The sequence below is a fragment of the Simochromis diagramma genome, unplaced genomic scaffold (genome assembly GCF_900408965.1).
Source record: "Simochromis diagramma unplaced genomic scaffold, fSimDia1.1 OVJJ01000302.1, whole genome shotgun sequence".
NCBI classification, from domain to species: Eukaryota; Metazoa; Chordata; class Actinopteri; order Cichliformes; family Cichlidae; genus Simochromis; species Simochromis diagramma.
Genome location: NW_024386792.1, coordinates 11021538 through 11044152, shown reverse-complemented (window position 1 = coordinate 11044152; position 22615 = coordinate 11021538). Strand labels below are relative to the sequence as shown.

At 42.3% G+C, this 22615-nt stretch overlaps 1 protein-coding gene across 10 annotated transcripts in view; it reads left to right on the top strand.

Annotated features, from left to right (window-relative positions):
• Window positions 1-22615, top strand: part of adgrl3.1 (adhesion G protein-coupled receptor L3.1) — a 117921-nt gene that overhangs the window by 58460 nt on the left and 36846 nt on the right. For 8 of the 10 annotated variants that reach the window (XM_040024432.1, XM_040024430.1, XM_040024427.1 and 5 more), the window contains exons 6-11: window positions 3405-3419; window positions 4646-5434; window positions 16797-17210; window positions 17537-17640; window positions 18376-18561; window positions 20131-20169. In XM_040024432.1, the coding sequence (XP_039880366.1) occupies window positions 3405-3419; window positions 4646-5434; window positions 16797-17210; window positions 17537-17640; window positions 18376-18561; window positions 20131-20169 (1547 nt within the window). The remainder of the gene's footprint in view (window positions 1-3404; window positions 3420-4645; window positions 5435-16796; window positions 17211-17536; window positions 17641-18375; window positions 18562-20130; window positions 20170-22615) is intronic. The other 2 variants (XM_040024426.1, XM_040024434.1) reach the window with 1 other exon arrangement.

Genomic DNA, 22615 nt, shown 5'->3' with positions numbered 1-22615 from the left:
TCAGATTGGACCCTTGGAATAACTTCATCACAGTGACATGAGAAGCCCTGTTTGTGTGCGTCTGTGTGTGCTTCCTTGTGTGGGTGTGTGTGTATATGTGCATGTTTTGTGGGAGGGGAGTGCTTGTGTGTTTGTGTCTCTCTCTGTACATGCATGTACAGTATGTGCGTGTGTGTGTGTTTATGTAGGCACATATGCAGGCATTTTTTTTGTTTCCCAGAGAGAGCAAGGGAAGATGGGAAAGGAACCAATGAGACAGAAGGAGAGACGGCAGAGCGACAGCTGAAAGAGAGATAGAGAGAGAAATAGGTTAGACGAGGCCAGCAGACAGGGAACAGAAAGAATGAATTAACTGATAAAAGACACAGGGTGAGAGGTGGACAGGGTTTGGTTTGGGGGAAGTAGGAGAGATACAGAGGAGGTAGTGGGAGAGAATGAACGAGGCGAGTGGGAGGGGTGAAAGAACAGGATGAAATAATGCAATAGAATAGCGGGTGAGGATGAGAGGACAGGAGAAAAAGAATAGAATAATGAAAAAGAGAAAGAAAGTAGAAAACGTCTGCGCCCATAAACGACCTTGGGCTTTAGCCGGCTGAGCTGATTGGAGATCAGAGATGATAGTGGTAAGGCTGCTGTCGCCACTCGTTGTCTGTAGAAACACGCACACGGGCATGTCGGCGCCCCCCCCACGCATACACACACATTACACACGCTTGTGAGCACACACTGTCTTCCCTCCTAGACGAATACCTACTTAATAAACCATACATTTTCAATAAAAATGCTAATTATCTTTACACAGCAGCACAGTTAGGTTAACACAGCTTCTGTGTGTGTGTGTGTGTGTGTGTGTGTGTGTGTGTGTGTGTGTGTGTGTGTGTGTGTGTGTGTGTGTGTGTGTGTGTGTGCGGTGGGTGTTTGAGAAATAAAAACAGAAAACAGAGAAATGAACTAAAACGAAAGGCATGCAAGGTATGGGTGTAACGTTGTTTGTATAATTACAGGTTTTTTCAGACCATTTTACTGAAGATATTAATGAATAATTACATGATTTTTATTAAATCAAACTAGTCAGGCGACACATCCTCACAACACACCGTTGCAGTTTGCATTATTGCTAATATTCATTCAAAGCCATGCTAGGAATAAATTAGTTGTTGTTTTTTCACAGTAGCTGCATAGCTAAATATTCAATAGTGCAGTCCTAGTGGTTTTTGCAAATGATCAGTCAAAGATACTGGATAGATAAAAATACGCCGCTACCTCTGCAGAATTCAATTATGAATAACACAGTGTGAGAGAAGATGCTTTCTTGTTGACGTTTTCTTGGAAACAAGGACGCGTTTCTGGCAAGTTGTCATAAGTCCATATTTTTCCCTCCTCTTTCTCTTTTAGCTACACTCAGCAGTTTAATTAGCAGTAGCACAAAAGACTTTTCATCTCTTGCATCATCTTGCATGCTCGAGCTGCCCTTGAGAAAACCTTGAGGTTTCAATAAATATCCGACCACCCTATATTCGCTCTGTCAGACCGTCTGCACTGGAGAGGAAAAAAAAATCAATGACTGTTATGACAAACTTTCATTTCTTACCCTTGTCCTCAAGATTAAAAGAGAGATACCGCAGAACAACCCCGCAATGAGCTCACCAACAGAGATATCCATTAATCTGGTGAAACAACGAGCAGCAGTACAAATTGAATGACATTTGTCTGACATTTTGTGTGCCATTTGGTTTACTTGTTGCTGCCACACTTTTTCATTTGAAATCTATTAGTTGCTGGCAACCTTGAACTCTGTGTGTTTTCCTCTGTGTCTGCGAGGCTCCGTAAGAGCCTGAGGTAATGTGAAGGCCTCATTGTTTGGTGTCATTAATCCTCGTCTTCTCCACCGCGATGCCTTTCTTTGTGTTATTTATATGTACGGATGCCGGTGTGAGTGTGTGTGTAATATCCATCGTGCACACCCCTCTGCCTAGACAGACTATCTGCTTTCTTTCCAAGATTTTCTCACAAGGGAACTGTTTTCTTGTGACGAACCTTTTTATATCTTACCTCGCAGGGACACACACACACGTGCACACGCGGATGTACACACTTGTTTTAGGTTTAACATGATCTTCTTTCGGAGATTGCTTATTTATCGGGAGTTGTGCTAAGCCGCGCCAGTTACCATGCATTTTTCATGAGCTTAGGATTTAATGGTTGCCTGTGTATGAAGGTGTGTGTGTGTGTGTTCTGTGTGCCACATGTGTTTGTGTATGCCTTGTGGTTGGGGATAAGTTTGGGGTTTAATGTAGTAAAGAATTAAGACATGCAGCGTGCAGTATGTAGTGCATCTGTGATATATGTAAACATGTGAGTTCCTGGAAGTTCTTCCAAATGTTTTTCCTTTGAAGACTCTGCCTTCCTCTCCCCTACCCACACCCACACACACACCCACACACACACCTTTCTCATGGGACTAGTTCCATTCAGCAGGTCTCTAAGTCTTGAAAGACACAAGGGCACTGCCTGCAGGATTAAGTTTCTGCCGTGTTCACATTCCACTCAGTCCCTCTGGGACCAAGGTGGAATAGAATTCATATGTTTAAGAGGTTCCAGGCAATTGTGCACATTTCATTGCCGGGCAACATGAACAATCCTCGCAGATTTTTAAGGATAATGCTTTGAATGTAATAGACTGGGAACCGGTGTTGGGATTGAAGCAAGCCAGCTCTTTTAGTATGCTCCTGCTTGCCCAAGAGATGCCTTCACTCTCATTTTCGGAGGCACACAAGATGACATGACATACACCAAGCATTAGCTCACCCACCGTGCACCAGAAAGCATTTTAATGTGGCAGTTTTGGCTGGTCCACTGAAAAGCAATCCCAGTAATCAAATAAATTTTCTGGTTTTCATTGCGCCGCCGCTATTAGCATACATTAAAGAGCTCATTATCTCAGGTCATTTTGCATTGCTCTGTTTTGTCCTGCACCGGGTTGAGGACCACCGCGGACAGCGTGAACATGTGTGCTTGAGCGTGTTGTGCCATGCTCCTGTGTGTTTGCTCTCATTTTGTCTTCCCTCCCTCGTTCTGTGTCTGCTTGACATGTGCATCTCTGTCTGCCCACATGCGCGTGTGCAACATATGTGAGTTGAATACTGTCAAATAGCTTCCCCATTGCAGTGCAGTCTCCTCAGACGCTTATGTAATGTTATTACCAATCACACATGGAGAGCATCCTGGCACTCTCACAAGGTTAGAATGAAATATGAGGCCGATTATGGAGATCTGAGATTGTATTATCATGATTTCCTTATTATTGCATCATTAATCTATTTTTGTCTCTTGTCTCTATCTCTTTCTTTCTCGCTCTTGTGCTTTCTTTTTTTCTTCAAATCTTTTGCCTATGGCTGGTGCAGAAGTAGAACAAAAAGGTAAGTCTGTGAAGCAAGCACGCCCACATTCGCACATGCTCAAAATCCGGGATTGGGCGTCACTTTTTGATGCCAGCGCTTGAAGCGTTTTGTACCTTGTGGCAGCATGACATCTCTTTCATTGTCACTGCTGCTATATTAAGACAGCTTGATCTCAGCATATAGAAGCAATTTAGACCTACTGGTTCTCATTAGACACACTCCACTCACGTTATTCCACGGTATGTGTAGAATGCTTCTTAACGAACTCTCCAATGGGCCGAGCACGTTTTTGTGACGAGCCAATGATCAGAGAGTTACGTGGACGTTTAATATTTAAAATGCTTCCCTCATGAAATGAAAACAGATAGCCAGTGAAAATTCAATCAATAGTCAGAGCCTCATGCGTGGGATCTGGAATTATATTATTTGAGAAAATGGGAAAGCCACAGTGCACATCTAGCAACTCTATGTGGATCTGCTCTGTACACACACACACACACACACACACACACACACACATATATATATATATATATATATATATATATATATATATATATATATATATATATATATATATATATATATATATATATATGCGCATGCTTATGTGACAACATTCCAGTTGAATTACAAAGGTTCCAATGACTCTTGTCGCACTGGCTTCCCAGAATTTACTACTTCTCCCACATCCCTCATAAAACATGACCCCAGTATTCCAAGAGGAGAATACTGAGCGTGGAGTGGGAAAAGAATTATTGTAACAACTGCAAAAACAGCAGACGATAAAAGATGTGTTTGGTTCTACAGTTGGTTGTTCCTGACAGAAATAGAAAGGGAGAGAAAGCAAGAAAGAGCTGTGAGACTAATGAGGAGCTGAGGAGGGAGGGAGAAATGGGAATAGAGGGAAAGGGTGGAAGTAGAACAAAATGTGCCATTTTCTCTTCATCTTTTCGCTGTGAGAGCATCGTATTATCTGTTGAATAGAAGGCATACTGTTGCTGTGCTTAACAATGACAGTGACTATACAACATCCAAATCACAACACAGTAAACCTATCATGTCATCATCACTCACCGGTGGTTAAGTTAAAATACTCTGTTATGTTTTTTTAGAAACACGTATGAATGGAGGCAAACATTTCAAAAGCTCTGTCAGGAACTCTACTGAGAACAGTTGACATTTTACATCAGCCGTGTAATTTAAACTTATCTAATGTGAAAATGTTTTCTTTTGTTCCTCAGTGTTTCTGTGCCCCGGCATTCTTCGGGGAGTTTACCAAAGCGAACATCTCTTTGAATCGGACCATCAGTCTGGTGCTTGGTGCAAAGATCCGCTGCAGGCCTCTGACAAGATCTACTACATGCCCTGGACACCATACCGCACGGACACGCTGACTGAGTATTCATCGAAGGAGGACTTCATCGCAGGCCGTCCCACCACCACATACAAACTGCCGCATCGGGTGGACGGCACTGGCTTTGTCGTCTATGACGGTGCGCTGTTCTTCAACAAGGAGCGGACCCGCAACATCGTAAAGTTTGACTTGCGCACGCGCATCAAGAGCGGTGAGGCGATTATTGCCAACGCCAACTACCACGACACGTCGCCCTACCGCTGGGGGGGCAAGTCGGACATTGACCTGGCGGTGGATGAGAACGGTCTGTGGGTGATCTACGCAACGGAGCAGAACAATGGGCGCATCGTGGTGAGCCAGCTCAATCCCTACACCCTGCGCATCGAAGGCTCCTGGGACACGAGCTACGACAAGCGCTCTGCCTCCAATGCGTTCATGATCTGCGGAGTCCTTTATGTTGTCAAAACCGTCTATGAAGATGATGACAACGAAGGCACGGGGAACAAGATTGACTACATGTACAACACTGATAAGGGGAAAGAAATGACGGTTAACATACCCTTCCCTAATTCCTACCAGTACATAGCTGCAGTGGATTACAACCCTAGAGACAACCTGCTGTATGTGTGGAATAACTACCACGTGGTCAAGTACTCGCTCGACTTCGGCAACAATGGTAGGTCCAAGCCGAAGTCTAAGATTCCCTTCTCTACCTCTTTCTCATCACTCCACCTCGTTTTTTTCATCTTCTCTTAATGATTTCCAATTTCACGTTACTATATGTGTGAGCCAGAAGAAAATTATAGCGGTTAGAAAATGTCTTTGGTACTGAAAGTGATGACTAGCCCGTGATGTGATTTCTTTTAAATCTTTGAGTGAACTACCTTGGCTTTTTTAATGTTAACATTAAAGAAAATAAAACAGTTTTCTTGTGACATAAGGAATACTTATAGGCAGTAATCTGCCTCCAATAATTAATTGTTCAAAATAACTTGAAGAGGAAGAAAAAGGAAAGCACCATCTGTGCTGTCATGATTCTCAATTACGACTGTTCCCCCACCACCCCACTTGTGATATCTGCATGTTTTCAGAAGTCAAAAAAGAAAAACGTTTACAGCTGGTCCTACATATACCACTGCCACTGAAGTTGTGGATGTCAGATGGCAGTAGATTCCTCTACGCGTAAATGAGAAAGATATCATAAAGGCTACCTTCATCTCTACCTTTAGAAGAATACTATCTCCAATGATGTAATGCCGTAAATGCCTTGTGGCTCTTAATGTACCACTTGCCAGCTTTCTCTTTAGTTTCCCCAGCTGCTTAACAAATCATAATGCATTCCTCTCGAGTGGAGCCAGGAGTATCTGGAAGACGGGGGAACTGATGGTGCTTTCACATCCATATAAGATGACAATCTGAACACACTTTAAGCCGTTACATGCACTTTTTTGTTTGCTTTTTATCCATTCATATGTATCTGCTCCCAAATGTTCTCACCATGCAAACTGACTAAAATCTGCAATTTCCCTGTGTCAGTGCTAAAGCGCAAAGCTAACTATTACTTTTAAAAGACAAAAGCAGTTTAAATTTTAATAGATATATGTCTTGAGAGACAGGTTGTTTGTATTACAGCAGCAGATGATTATAGCCTGACACTGGAGTACACAAAAGGACACTTTTTCCAGCCAGTGCAGCTTTTAAATTCTTTGGGCACCGCAAACCTGGTTCATTTTTGTGTTTTTTTCTGTCAGAAATAACAGATGCAATCAAAATTCTTTACATGATTAAGCGTAGGGGGTGGGGTCATACATGGATCAGGTCAAATAAAGGTCAAAGTATTTCGATACAGGGTCATAAATCCAGCTGATAAGGTGACTCATTAGGGTTAACAAGCAGCACGTGTTTTAAATAAATTGCTGTATCTGTTTAAAAGCACTAGGAATTCTGTCTATCTAACCGAGGGTGACTCATATAACTCTGGTGTGAGGTTAGAGTACACCCTCCCCTCTTCCTTCCCTCTGGATGGAAGGGCTTAGGCCCCTGGAGCCTGAAGGGCTATTTGCCCAGCGTAATTGCCTTTCAGCACCTTTCTATGGAGTGGTCAAGGCAGTCTGGCTGCGTGTCTTATTAAATGATGTCTGAATTAACGCATGCTCTTACAAGCAGTTAGGAGGCACAGTACAAGAAATTATAGAGAGAGGCAGCATTAAACTTGGTTTCTACCGATCAGTGTGCTGTATGTGGAAGGGGGCCATGGTGTAAAAATATGCTTATGTGTGTGTTTAGACATGCATAATAATATCCATACCCATGTGCTAATGTACTTACAGTACGGGTTTATTTCTCTATTCATGAGCTGGCATTCGTGTTTATTGGTGAGTGTGAACACTCTCATAATAGAGCTCGGGGTGTCTCAGGAGGCTCTAAAGAGGAGATCAATGGGGATTCAATGTGAAGAATGACCTCCAGTGCACAGCAACAAGCCAGACTGCTGACCAGCGGGGGATAAATACATACAATCAATGCTGCTCCGCACTTTTACTTTCCTCCTCGCTTCACTCCGTCACTCAGTAAAGACAAGAAATAATTTAACTGGCTTAACTGCACGAGTCTCTCATTCTTCTTAAAGTGAGGCAATAGCTCATTAAATTTTTATTTTGTTGCATTTTGGCACAGTGTTTTGCCCTTCGTGCCTTCTAAAACTAGAGAAGGTATTCGACCATTTTATTCACTAACTAAATGCATTCAGCATATACTGCTGTGAGTATGATCACATGTCTCTTAGTCAGTCCAGGAAACAGACCAAAGAAAAAGAGCCATTCTGAGGGTTTCCACTCATTACTGATGTGGCTTAATGCGCGGCTTGTTTTTGTTTCGGCTCATATGGACTTCTTAAGATATAAAATGAGGCAGGAAATGGGCCATGCTCGGAGAGAAGGATGAGGTAGGCCACTGAGAGCTGAGTGTAATTGGGGTACAACGCAGAGAGAACCAATTACTTTGTTGTGTCCGGATGACAAAAGGCAAATGGTTTAAAAGAATTCAGTCTGAAGCGCTTGCACTGTTTGCTTTTGGAACACACATTTCAATGTGAACAACAGGGCAGGGACGGTATGCTGAAAGACTGAACTCATGTAAAAGTACTCTTATTTAAAGCAAAAATGGAAAAGATAAACAGACTTGTATTAGGCCGTGGTTAAAAAAATAATAATATATTACAATCATATTATTTTAGCATGCTGAATTAGGCTACTGTGCAGTCAGAGGTCATTGTACACTAGTAAAACAACCTAGCAGCTAAACATGCAGTGTGGATTTTTTTTGCTCCCTCCACTGGCAGGGAGAACAATTGCAGAAACACTGATGACGTATTAATGACGTCAGTCACGAATAAGAAAAAGACAGCTGCGTTTTCAGACGATGGAGCGGTTGTTGATGTTCTCCTCCAGTGATTGATAGCTGTTATATTCACCTGTTTGGACAAAGCAACAGCAAAGACACGTCTTTAGCCTATTTTTCTTTCAGCCTCGCCGTTTCACTACACCCTAAAGACAAAAGAAGCATGAACTCTGACAAATATATTTGTCAAAAGCCACAGAAAGCTAGTGAGGAGGTTGTGTTGAAGTCAACATCAGCCACGTATGCTAGTTAGATGCTAGCTTTTGTTAGCTATGCAGCAGTTTGACTGTTTGATTTGATTCACTGGGAAGGATCACAGGGCGGTACAAGAGAAAGATTTATATTATGTGAAATATAATCCCCATATATAACCATATTTGATTTTATTTATTTATTTATTTGCATTTGGAAAGATTGCCGTTCAACACAGCTTCCACCAGTAATGTCCACACCGAACACGTGAACAATGAAACAATGGATATCAGACCTAAACATTTTTGAGTACCTAAATTAATATTTTCTCTATCATGTATACATACCATGTCTTAATTTGAGTCATATGTTAGAAAATTATCACAATATGCAGAAGTCTGAAATGTTTGAGGTATTTAAAGGTCATGTTTATTTACCCTGGTGCTGAAAATGTCAGGCCTAGTTTCATATATCGCATTGACAGATTTAAAGGGGATCGCAGGGGAGAAACAAATAAAGCAGGTTTAGTTCAGCTTGGGCTAACATATGATGTGCAGGTTTTTTCTGTCGCGTCATTGATGTAACACGGAGCAGAAATTTTTCTTTTTGAAATGCATATTTTATTTCTCCCTTGGTACCTAACGAGAAAGTAAACTGTGCCCTCTGCCTTTATTGTTAATGTTTGGACTTCTCTCTGTTAAATTGACATTCTTCCTCTCCCTGCCTCTTACACAAACACATGCCCTCACAATGACAGGAATCTTAACATTTCCTCCATCCTGCTCATACATCTTTCTCTTTCACTCAGTGTTTTTTTCCTCTGTTTTTCACTCTGTCTTCCTTATCTAGCGCCTAATCTGTCCTCCTTTTCTGCTCCCAACCGGTTCCCACATCACACAGCACTATTTCATTGAGAGTCCTTTAGATCTATATATTATAGAGTCCTACTGAATGCCTATGTAAAGTCAAAGTCACTTGTCTCTGCATCACCCTTTTCTCCTCCCTCACAATCCCCAAACGTTCTCTCATTCTCTACTGTTTATGGAGTTGTTTCATCACGTCTTCTTACATGCATATTATAGAGACTTGCCCTACGCAAGCGGCATGGCTCCGATGAAACATTTGAATAATTTATCACCTCCAGTCTGCCTTGCCACACTTTAAAAAGTTTTCCCAACAAAGTCACAAAATTATTCATGTTATCTGTATCTACGGGGTAGGAGGGAAAAACATGGCTAAAACTAAGAAGCACTGCCTTCTCTGTCTTTGTATTACTTGTCTTCACTCTCTTCTCATTTTGTCTTGTGCAAGGTTTTTTTTTTTTCACCTTACTGCACTCTCACAAGTGCTATATATACTCTTTCTAGTGCTAACTCACAGCTCTTTAGGATTGTGATCTACCCGAGGTCCTAATTTCATGTCTGACAGTCTGATTGCATATTCTATGGGATAGATGCAACACACTGAAATCGGTTTTAAAAAAAAGAAACATTACGCGAAACTTTCTGGAGTAATCCTGGTGGATTGTTATTTTTCTGGCAACTGGAGAGCAGTGCTCCAGAAAAAAAAAGTTAATTAGAAGACAAAAAGACAGCATATTGTTTGACAGTTACTTCCAAGTGTTTTACTAATAAAAATACAATTCTCACATTGGCACGTTGCTTTTAAGCAATAGCTAAGTAGAAAATAAAATAAAATGTGTGGTTTAACCATTAAGCAACACAATATACACCGGAGAGTCAAAATGATCTGTCCTTGAGAGTAATTAAACACTACTTCTGTTATATAAAGATGGCCTTGCTTTCAATACTGTCAGGTTAACAAGATGTAAAGGTTGACCTTTGAACTCTTAATGGCTGAAATTGCATAGTTACACTTCCTAAGGAAGTCCACCTCTTTCCTCTTGTTTCCTTTCCTTTTCTCTCGTTTCCTTTCCTCTCCTCTCCTCTCCTCTCCTCTCCTCTCCTCTCCTCTCCTCTCCTCCCCTTCCTTCTTCCTCTTCCCTCCTCTCCTTTTCTCCTTGACACCAGATTGCAATCAAGCAGCAGTGCTTAGCAGTGCAGGAAATGTCGGAAGCCAGCTTAAGGGGAGAAAGAAAAATACTTAGCGGTTGAAGTGGAGACCATCTTCCACCAGGTCACTGATTAGACTAACCCTCAGAACATTTTTGGCCCGTCAAAGCAAGCTGTTTGTGTGTGTGTGAGAGAGAGTCTGTGTGCAAACTCTCTTTGTGTTAGGTCCTTTAGTTATTCACATCACACGATAACACAGCTCTGCAAAAGTGAAGGGAGGTTACTTAGTTTGTTTTATGATTGTTTAGAAAGGGACAACTTTATAATTTAATATCTTTTGAGCCCATCTTTGTAGAAAGATTTGTAAAAGTAATTTACAACGCAGCTTTCAAGTGAAAAGTCCTAGCATCTAAGCATTTTCAGGTATATGTCATTTTTACTGAATATAACTGTTACTTATGTCTACATAGTTTTAGATAGTACATTGTAAACCGATCATTTCTGCGCTCTCTTCATAACAGCGTTCTTGTACACCAATATCAAATGCTTTATTAGATAGTAACTTTCAGGAATTTGTCCACTCTTGTCTTCTACACCTGCATCTTTCACCGGCTCCTCAATCGCTGCCTATCTCCCTCACTCCCAAAAACATTACAGCACAGCCATCTCAGCAGAGACTGAGCTCTGCTTCAGAGAGTCTGCTGCACCTGTTCCTTGCCTGGAGTGTGTCCTTATCGATTGGATAGCCTCTGCCAGGCCCTCTGCGTGCATTTGGCCTCAGCACTGCTTTCCTCCTGCCAAAGAGCAGATGCCAAATTAAGCAGGCCTAGCTTGGACAATAGAGTGGAAGGGAAATCCACAGCCCAGCAGAAAGTAAACAGAAACAATAGCAGTTATCGGAGCATGTCCCCATATGTGCATTAGGATTTTACTTTTGACATTTTGACATTAAATGTGCAGGTCAAAAAACGGGGTACTGAGACTGGTTGCCGTGTACCATCCTTTAGAAAGACTGGTCCCCCTCCCGACCCCACTGCTGGCCTGCTTTCACACTGGCCTCGAAGGTCTAGGCCCAAATCTCCATCAGCTTGGCTCAGCGTATGGATTCTTGTCTTGTGCTTGTTTTCTCTCTCTTTGACAAACACAAATGCAGGGCTGAAAAAAAATACGCTTTTAGAGTACAAGTTTCACGACCTTATGTGCTTTTTGTGCTCATATTTGTAGTTAACAACAATACAGCCATATCGAGGAAGCATTGTAGATCCATGTTTGGGCTTGGATAGCGATCACGCTACATGCATATCATACCCAACATGCCCAGTTGAACTGTGCCTGGGTTCACCTTTGCAAGCCAGCCAGGGTTGCCCTTAATTTTGAAAGATATGGGGCAAAGCAAACAACTCCCATTCAAATATATTCATTGTATTTTACTAGATGCCTTATAGATAAATTTTCATCGCAGTTCTCATATAACTGACATAAGTTTATAGCCTGCCTGGAAAAGGAGCAATCGAGGCTCTAAAGGAATGTGCTGATGATTCTTTATATTTTAAAACTTAAAAAAAAGGGGTTAAAAAAGACAATTTGGTCTGTCCCGTTAGCTTTTTGCTTTGAACAAGGGAGCTTCCTCTGATTAAGAAAGAAGCATGTAATTGGAAAACTTGCTGCAGGTGCCTTAGAGCTCAGCAGAGGGATGGCATGATTATGCAACTGGAAAGCCAACAGGGCTGAGCAGGGATGTGTCTGCATGTGAAGCATTAGCTGTAGATCATGGTGCGGGTCCCTGGCAGCCATTTTGAGTGAGGCTCTATTAGTGGGGGTTGTTTTTGTGTATGTGTGGGGGTTTTTTTGTTTTTAATCTTGAAAGTATCGCTACTTTGAAGTGCTCCATTCTGTCTTATCAGCAGACTTGAGCCACTCGCCACAAGCTCTGGTTTTATGTGTGTGTGTGTGTGTGTGTGTGCTCTTCAGCCATAGGGGTGGCATGTTATCGCTGTATGCAGTTCCATTTAGTGCGTGTGCTACCTTCAAACCTAGAAAGCGTTTGGGCCCCCAGTCAGACTATCATTTTGCCTTTACTCCTCTAGATTCATCCTTCCCCACTGCTCAGAATAGTGTTTGCATGTGTGAGGGCACGGATGCAGTAGATTTTCGCTAAATCGTCTCACATTCTCGATAATGTAATAGACACTTCATTCAAGTTCTGCAAAACTTCTCCCTTAATTCAAGTCCCTCTTTGCTTCCGTTTCACTCTGCCTCTCCTTCTTGCCGCCTGTCTGCCATTTTTTTTTCTGACAGTGTGGGAAACTTGCCAGGGGAAGTTCGTTTTCCCTCTCCTCTCTCCTCCCTGCCTTCTACCTTTTGTGTTGTGGATTTACGATCCCTCTGTTTACCAAGTGAGAAGTCAACAAGAGCATTCTCTGCAACAGAGCAGAGGCAGCGACAGGCAGTCTTACCCACACAGAAAAACATCACGGCACACACAAACACACTCGCACACACAAACACAGTGCCTGTCTGCATGTCAGATGATCATGTGCTAGCATCCCAGGCTGACTGACAGCATCTCTGTGGCCCCTCCAGTGTGGTGACAGATGACAACTTCAGGAACAAGTTTACTGCCACCCTGCCATTGTCTCTGTCTCACCTTCCCCTGGGCTTGCTACAGGTCAGGAAAACAAATAGAGTAGAATAGAATAGAATAGAATACCAAATGTTCTTCAGATGGAGTTTGGCAATTGACATGAAAGTGTAGATGCACTTCAGGCACTTCTGAGATTAAGTGTTTATTCTTGTCCGAGGAAGCAACAGAGAGCACAACTACGAGCCCACTGGGTCCATTAGTAACTGATCTGTTGCTTTCAGTTATATTACGCAAGCTTCCTCATCAGATGGAGTTTGCACAGTAGAATTGAATGAGATTAGAGCTCGGCAATTATTTGATCTTATTCATCAGCGCAACTGTAATCTCATTGTTGCACAAATATGTATTATTTGAATGAATGATTTAAAGAAAGTTAATTCAATTTAAAAAAGGAGCGATTGCAGATCAGGCTTCAGCAAATTGGTCAGTTTAAGACGCTAAAGAAAATCTTGTTTCTTTTGCACAATGTGGCCATTTTTCATCTCCTGGTATGCAAAGGCAGGTAAGGTAGTGACTCAGGTTTGCCCTAAAAATATATGTGTGTTAAAATATGTCACCCACAAGCATGTGCAAGGCTTAGATACGTGCAAAATCCTTAAGTGACGAGCTTGTACTAAATTTGTCGGCGTGTTTTTGTGGCACCAGTTTTGGCAAAGAGCATAGTGTTTAGGTTAGCTGACATCATGAAGTTGTCACGGCACATTTCCTCAAGGTTTCCTCGGTTTCAATGTGGGGAGATATGTCAGTCCCCACAAATGCAACCTCTAGCCTTCTTTCTTCATAAATGTTTCATGGACCTGTTATGTCATGCTCCTATAGTTCCCTACGGTCTCTTACACAGCATCCTGAGTGATGGCGGTGATGAATTCATAGCATTAGAATGTCATTTTTAGCCAAAATGCTGCAAAACAACAAGGAAAAGGAGGAGAAAAATAAAAAAAATAAGAAAACATAGTGCAGTGCACATTTAAAGTAGTGCTGAGAAAGGCTACAAGATGTCTCAGATAGTGGAAGAAAGTTATGAGTGAGAGATAAGATCGGGTGAAAAATGTTAAAAGAACAGCTGAGGAAGGAAGGAAGGAAGAAAGGAAGGAAGGAAGGAAGCAAGAGAGATAGAGAGCGATGTGCTGTGGCCCCTTGCCTATGATGCTTGCAGACTTTTGTGTTACCTCACCCGGAGCTGCCAGCCAGTGTGTTTGCTGCCCTGTACTGGAATGACAGCAGACATCAACCTCAGTCACGCACACGCACACATGCACACACACCATTACTCTTCTATTGTTGTGGCAGAGGCCCTAATGGAGCTTCCCGTTTGAGTCCAGATAGGCACACACACATACTCTGTCTCTGCTTCATAAGTACACACACTCATACAAACACACGCAGATTGACAGCTAGTCCCTAGGCCACTGCCGCCACGCATGATTGATGGCAATGTTCCGTGGAGAATGCATGAGGCAGGGCGGCAGTGATTCAGGAACGGGGAGCAGCACAGTTTAGGTACGGAAACACTCCATTGAGTTGTGAAGGAACAGAACAGAACATACAGGAGGAGCGGGATGTAAGATGGCTGTCAGTCAAGCAGACAGACAGAAAGGGAGGAAGACGGAATGATGGAGAGTGGAGAGAAGCACAGCCCGGTGTCTTTTAATTAAAGTGAGAAAGAAAAAAAATCCACAGGAAGGGACAACTTTAGTTCACAGGAAACAATGTAAACACCCACTCCATTCAACAACAACCCACACACTCGCACTTTATTCTCCACTCACATCTACCCAACAACCCCCCTACCCAAAAACAAGGAACAAATTAAAATAGACAACATTTATTAAAACAATGCAAAAAGTAAAGCTAATTTTTTGCACAGTCCATTTATAACTTAATGGGTTGTTTCACTTGTTATTACGTCTATCGCGTAGGTTCACTGTCTAATTCAAATCAGTGGAAAATTAATGTGAAATTAAAATCAGTAAGAGCTAAACACCTGCCACACACACACACACGTGTGGAGTTATATTTAGGCTCATGTCAGACTTGCACGTCTTCAGTGAAACATCTGCAACCCTACAGTGTCAGTGACCACCGTGTAATACGTATTATGACCTAAGGCAAACCAATGAGAAACACAAGTCTCCTGAAAATTGTGAAATCAGTCATTTTAGCACGAAGGCAGTTTTTAAGCTTATTGTTATTATTTTTTAAACTGAAAAATTTTTAAAGTACCCTGTTAACCAGAAATCAGAAATACGAAATGTTTGAAGGCACGTGCAGCTCAGTCTTCTCTAAACAGCTTTTTGGTTATCATTGCTTTGTGTGTTAAAAAAAAAGTCTACAAGCTGACTCAGAAGAGAAAGATTAGAAAATACATATTTGTGTTGAAGAAAGTAACATAACGTGAAATTGAAGAGTTCATATTTGAGTTGCCTTGTGATCTGTGCTGTGTGTGTTTGCGTGTCACACACTGTGGGATTTGAATAGCAGGGTGAAGCCAGAACACATTTTTAGAATCTTCTATTGATTTTTGTTTAGTAACTAAGTTGTAGCTGAATCTAAAAATACCAGGTGCAAAAGTGCAATATTATTAAATTATTACAGTGTAGTTTGGAGACAAGGCAACTCACATAATGTGGAATATGTAAACTTAATAGACAGATGTCTGTAATTACAATCTTCTAAAAAGTGCTCTTGTGTATATTTTACATATATAAATATGCTCAGCTGTATAGTAAATGTGCGGCGGATGAGACTAATCTGTGCTTTTGTAAAAGGCAAGTAACAATTAAGCTTTAGAGACTAGTCCCCTCCAGTGTACGGTATTTAACTGTAAATCAAATTAAAAAATTGTTCATTTCTTCATATCGTTTTTTAATCGTGCAAGACTGATCTTGCAAAGAGAGTGAGACAGACTGGTACAGCCTCTGCATCCACGATGGCACAGACACCAACATACTGTATGCTTCCCATCATCTCATCCATTCATTCTTTATTTCTGTCCCCTAAACAGGGTCAATGTGAATAATTGAACCTCTTTACAATTAAATATTGACAATAGAAGAGTGTGCCGTATGCATTTTGAGTGGCCTTCCTACCTCTTGTGATGTCATAGTGCTATGAATCATGCATGCCACTGAAAGAATGTTTTTTCTGCCAGGTTAAGCAGCAAGAACCATTAGTTTCCCCAAAGGAAACACAGATGCAGGGAAAAACCAATCACTGGTCTTGCTTTGAGCTGGAGAGTTGCAGTTTATACACTGAAACTTTTTCACAAACCCAACTTTGCCACACACGTTCAAGTTTGTTCTGTTATAAGTGTTGTTGGCTGAACTGTTTAGAAACATGTCCTGCAATTGATGGTAATAAATAGGACTCGATAGTAGGAAACGACCCCACAAAGATCTGGCGCATGACCGCACTGACAAGGATGAAACACTAACATTGGGAAGTCATCAGAAACATGAGCTACTCCCTGTCAAAGCTATTTGGCGCCGTGTAAACAAATCCCTGCAATGTGTTTGTGTCCGTTGCTACATTATTTATGCTTATTTGATTGCTTGAATCATTTGGTGCTAATGCGGATGGGTCTTTTAACACTGTACATCTTACGTTTTTTATCCCAAGGATGAACCTTGAAGGCGTTAGCCCTAGCCTGCAGGGCTCATAAAACCACCTGTAATCTAATACTGTGGGGATCCACAAATGTGCACAGCACATATTTTTCCTTCTGGCTTTTCGTTGAAGAGCTCAGGCTTTGTGTGTTTTTGTGAATTTAACCAGAGTCTCCTCTCTCCTAGACTTTCGCCCACCTCCCATAATCCCCCCAAACCGAGGAGGGGGACCAATTGGTGGGGGAGGTTCCTCTTCATCTACCAGCCGTGCCGCCACCACCACACGGTCTCCCCCCTCCTACACCACTCCAAGGCCTCTACTGACAACATCCCCTGGTCAGCGGTATCGAACAACTACCACTGTCCGCCAGCCCATTCTGGTTCCTCCTGGAGGTTCATCGTCTGACAGCAATCAGATTCCTGACACCAATCAGAAAGTTGGGGGTCGAGCCCCTCCAGTGCAAGTCCCTCCAGCACCCCCACAGCCCCCAATCCTCCCTCCTCAAGACTTCTGTAATCCAGTAGTGACAGCCGACATATCGTGGCCTCGCACACAGCAGGGCCAGACGGCCAAACAGCCGTGCCCTGTAGGGACACTGGGTAAGGAGGCCAAATAGTTTCTATCGCATAAACAGTTATACATGGTAACAGTGTGTGTGAATAATCTATATATTACTTTTTTTAGTTTTTTCTCCTACCAAGTAATTTTTGGAAAAATGATATAACACACACACACATACACGACACTTTGTCAGGACAAATATTCGTGTTTGGGTCAGTTAATACACACATCAGTAATGATTCACCAATTACACACACACAGGCAAACACAAAATGCTTAGCGAACCCTAAGGCGCTCAAGAGTCTTCCTTTCTCCTTGTGAATGTCAGTGCTGTCATATTATCTTCCCTTTGCTTATCTTGCAGGCGTGGCTACATACGTGTGCGTAGCTCATTTGGGCCACTGGGATACCCAAGGCCCTGACCTCAGCAATTGCACGTCACCTTGGGTCAACCACATCATGCAGAAAGTAAGTCTGAAAGCTACCCCCAGACCTCGTGGCTCCTATCAAGCCCCAGTTTAAGCTTAGCGCATGATGAACATAGTTCTGGAGCAATTTTTCTCACGCATGAAGGGGCACTGGTCACAGGGAAAGATTTAGGCCATGTATCTATCCTCATTTGTTAACCCTAACTCGTGTTAGAGATTTGAGGGATATGCCATAGCTGTAGGAAAGAGGAAATGTTCAATAGCGTCCCTAATTCACAGTGGGCTCTTATCTTAAAAGGGTAGCAGACCTCATGATAGGCTTATTTACATACAGTGCATCATTTTTTTATGGAAAATGCGTTTGGTACTTACTTATACCCTTGCTGCCCCATTTTTTATGACAAAACAGAGAAAATCTGAGGTGCTAAAACAGGAGTTCTCTCTATAACATAATGCTTAGCTTAGTATATGCTTAGTATATTGCAAATGTATTATTTTTTCTGTTCCTTGTGTCTTTTTCAACTTCCATTCTTTTGCACATACATCTCTTCCCTGCCGATCCGTCCTCCCCCCTCCTGTTACTTCTCCATCCGTTGTTGCCTTTTCCTCTGTCTCACTGTGTACTTGTAATGCCCTCACAAACTTTTTCTACTTTCTCAAACTTTCCCTTTACTTCTCACCTTTTTGTTTTATTTGTTTTTTTTTCTTTACTGCCATCCATCTCTTCTTGCACATTGTGACTTTCCCATACCCTGTCATCCACTCTGACACGCAGCTTCGGTCGGGCGAGACGGCAGCAATTGTAGCCAGGGAACTGGCAGAGCAGACCAAAGGACTTCTGCATCCTGGCGATGTGCCATCTACAGTGCGGGCCATGGTCCAACTAGTTGAACTGCTGGACGTCCAACTCAGAAATCTCACCCCTGGGGGCAAGGACAGTGCTGCCCGCAGCCTCACCAAGGTACTGTCTTGAGAAATAAGAGGTAAATGTAGGGCGAGTGAGTGAGTAAAATCGACGTTTTCTTGCAAGCGTTAGGATAGAGGGGTTTTGCAGTTTAAATGCAAGTAAATTAAGAGAAAGAGAATTGGGAGCGAGGGAAACAGAGAGAGGGGAGAAGATAGAGGGACTCTTTGATGTTAACAGTAAGATGAAAAGCAACAGTTGTTAGTATTTTTGCCTTACGCTCATTCTCAGGGGTTAGGAAAGTCTCTCCGTGCAGTTTGATGAAGAGCCATACATAAAGCTGTAGATTTCAAAATGATAAATAGCTGCTTTTAGACAGTATTTTATCTTCTTCTGTGTGTGGCTCTTTGTAACAAGTTTTGCTCGACATTATGGCTGATAGATAACTGCTTTTAGTCTTTGGCATAGTTCCTGAACTCTTTTCAGAGCAAGACCCAAATTTAATAAAAGTCCATCTCAGGCCACGAGGAGTTATTCTCATTAAAACATACGGACATGTTTTACGCTGTAGCTCGTTGTTCTAATGAACTTCAGGCTTTGAGCTACAACTCCGAAGACCTTGTTGACAATTAGGCTCGAGCGCTCACTTTGGGATTACATTAATGGAAACTCGATTCCAAGTATGCAAAGGATCTGTTTTGTTATGGCTGTAGATAAATTTAGTTCTGCGCCATGCAGGCATGTAGGCATTCAATTAAAGTGTGTTAAATCACGGGGGAATGGTTGACTGGCTGGCTTGCCTGGCTAATTGACTGACTGAGTGGATGCTGGACTGTTTCTTGATTGTCTCTGCTGAGGTCAACGGTGATAGGCGGGGTTTAGCCACCGGACTGACAGCTGCTGCCACCGCTTTGGCAGCCACTGCCTTTTTTATTTAGCTTTAGCATCCGAGTCCCTCTGTCGGTGTTGTCTTCCACTTTTGCCCGTTTACCTCTTATTGTCTCACTATCACACACTTTAAATCTCTTCTCCTTCCTCTAAGTAATTCATTAACATGTGGGAAGTCGATACATACTGGAGCAAGTGTAAGTGGAATCAATTAATCTGTGTTTTGCTGTTGACCAAATGGCCTGTTAACTGTTAGATATGTAGAGAGGAAAAAAGCCCTCCATTGAAAAGGAAAAGTGTTCCTCCTGATTTCAATAATGGACCAATTACATATAAATCTAACTGAGTAATACGCTAGCATATTATGCAAATATTTGTTTGGAAATCAAATATGACCAATGACGCACGAGTGGCACAGTAATTAATGCCATCAATTCACTTGACAGTAGATGCACAGAATGAGTAGGGTGGGGGGGAGAAATGGAGGAACAGAGGAAATTATTAAGACAATCTGGAAGAAAAGAGGAGAAGAAGAATAGAGGGGAAAAAGCATGAAAGACAATTAGAGTATAAGGAATGACAAAAGGAGGCGAATGAGGAGAATAACAATATATTTTAACCATCAAAGCCTTTTTCATGCAGTAGTAATGAAGTGGGTGTAACTGTCTTTGTGTGTCTGCGCGTGTGTATGATTGAGAGGTGTTATATCGCTAACAGCTGAATTGTTTGAATTTGCAGCTTCAGAAGAGAGAAAGGTCCTGCAGGTTTTTCGCACAGGTATTTCCGTTTCCCGGTATGGTTGATTACTTTGCCACACCACAGTCCCACGTGTTTTTCTTTTCTTTTTAACGCTCAGCATGTAATCTAGCAAGTAAGCTTTTGTGTTTGCGTGTGTACGTGTGATCACACATTACAATGCTGCAGCGTAGAATTCGAATTCTACGCTGCAGCATTTGTCCTATGGTTTGCAACCCAACCCTTTGAAGAGGGCGGTCATTTTAACAGGGGAGACTACCCACTTGTGTCTCCCGGTAAAGTTTTAGTCTCCTCAAAGGGTTTGCTGACATTCTTTTGTTTTCAGCTTTAATTTTTTTTTTCTTGCAGTCAGAATCGATAGTACTGATAAGAGGCCATGATCAATATCAATAATAGCTCATCTATTTCGCAGTTCTGTCTGCAGAATTGTAAACAGGCCCGCCTGAAACCAAACGACTCGCTATCCATCTCCATTCAATGAAATGCCCTCTGTGTTGGTGCATCAGAAAGAAAGAACTGAGTATGATGGATATGCTGTTGCATATTTGTTGATCACGGCCTCACTGCCTTAGAAATAATAGAGGCTTTATGTTTGTGGCTCAGTATTCATTTCATGTTTTCATTGCTGGTCTGCTTGTATTGATGTTTGTACGTGTTGACGCCATGGGCCGACACCGCTAACAAAACAATCTACCATCATTTAGGCATGTTTCTGGTCAGCTAAAATCACTTTTCAGAACATCAAAAGGACCCCACCTTCCTCATCAATGAGCTGTAGACTAGATAGACTGCAGTCTCGTTTTCTCTGTCGGCACCCCTGACAAACATACACACACACACACACACACACACACACACACTAGTGATGGGGTAGCTCTTTTTCTCCTGATGCAGGCTTTTTTCCCACTCTCCCCCTGAAAAGTCTTAACGTCAGCACCAGTCAGCAATGTCACATCACAGAACATGGTTTAGGACTATATGCAAGCTGACACACACAACTCACACACGCACGCACACGCAATATATAAATATATTTTCAACAATGATCTTGTGCTGTCACATCACAACCATCAGACTTTTTGATGTGTCTCCTTAATCCAATACAAGTGCCATGTTTCAGAGAGCGGCACCATTTAGACAACTTGTTACAGGTTAAAATCAAAACCACCACACACTTTGGGTTCTGCAGGGGGCTGGTAGTGATCGATTATATAATTAGCCTTAGTAATGTGAAACAAAATTATACCAACAGTCCCTTACTCTGCCAGATAGAAATGCGCGTGATTAGGGATGTGGTGTGGTGCTGCCCTCTTCTCGTTAATTATCTACAGCACTAATTGCCAAGTGAGGAGAGTGGGCAGGAGGTTTGGGTTCTTGATAGAGACAAAAAATAATTGAATTCTCTCTCTCCTTTTCTTTCTCTCTCTGTCGCTCTCTCTCCTTCGCTCTCACTCTCACACTCCATCTCGCCTCCTCTCTCACTTCGTTTGGGGAACTGGGGACTCGTTTCATGTATACTAAATTGGCAATTTATTCATGATGAAGTTGGTGGTGTGGAGAGGCTTTGATGCTTTAGGGTGGATTGATGGAGGGGGGTAGAGTCTGTAAGGTAGAAGGGAAATGAGAAACAGGGAAGGAGGGACCAGAAATTAAACAGAAAAAGAGAAGAGAGTTACAGAAACAGCAATGTGAGGAAAAGAGAAAAAAAACAAACCCCAAACAATGAAGGGGGCAGTGAGAAGACAGCGATGCTCAATGACAATGTCTAATTTGCCCTCCATTTATGGATGGCAGGTCAGAACATGGCATGCTGTGAATTTAAAGCCTGATTTAGCTGCAAACTCATCCTGTCAGGGAAGACAAACTCAAACAACAACTGACAGATAAGCCTGCTTCTCTGATGAAAACATTTTCAAAACATGCACCTTCTCAGAGCTCATCCAAGCGAGTAAAAGGGAAAAAAAAGAATTCCATTCTTTTCTCTAGTCTCACATCTTTCCGTGCTTCAAGACGTCCTAACTCTTTCAGGTTACATGTTACCGTGCATGAGTGTGCACATACTGTACATCCACGCGCACGCGCTCGAGCGTGTGCTCGCGATCCCCTTGTGTAGCTCGGAGTAGGAGACCAACCCAGCTCTAGTCTGTCTTGCTGCTGCTGTTTACGCTGGATTACCCCAACGCTTCAAAGCATTTCGCTTCTGCCCCATTTACGGGTGTGTGCATGTGAGTACGTGCATGCGTGCTGTGTATATGTGTGCACGCATGCACTCGCCTACCCTGCAAATACGTGGCCTCACACACGCACACATTCACTCATACACACACAAACGAATGACACTCTTATCTGTCTCTGCAGAGTCTCTACCCTCTTTGAAGACCCCTAAAAAAAAACTGTCTCTATTTTAGCCCTCAAGTCCTTATACTTGTGCGGATAGAAATGTCACCAGAGCTTACAGGCGCGCACA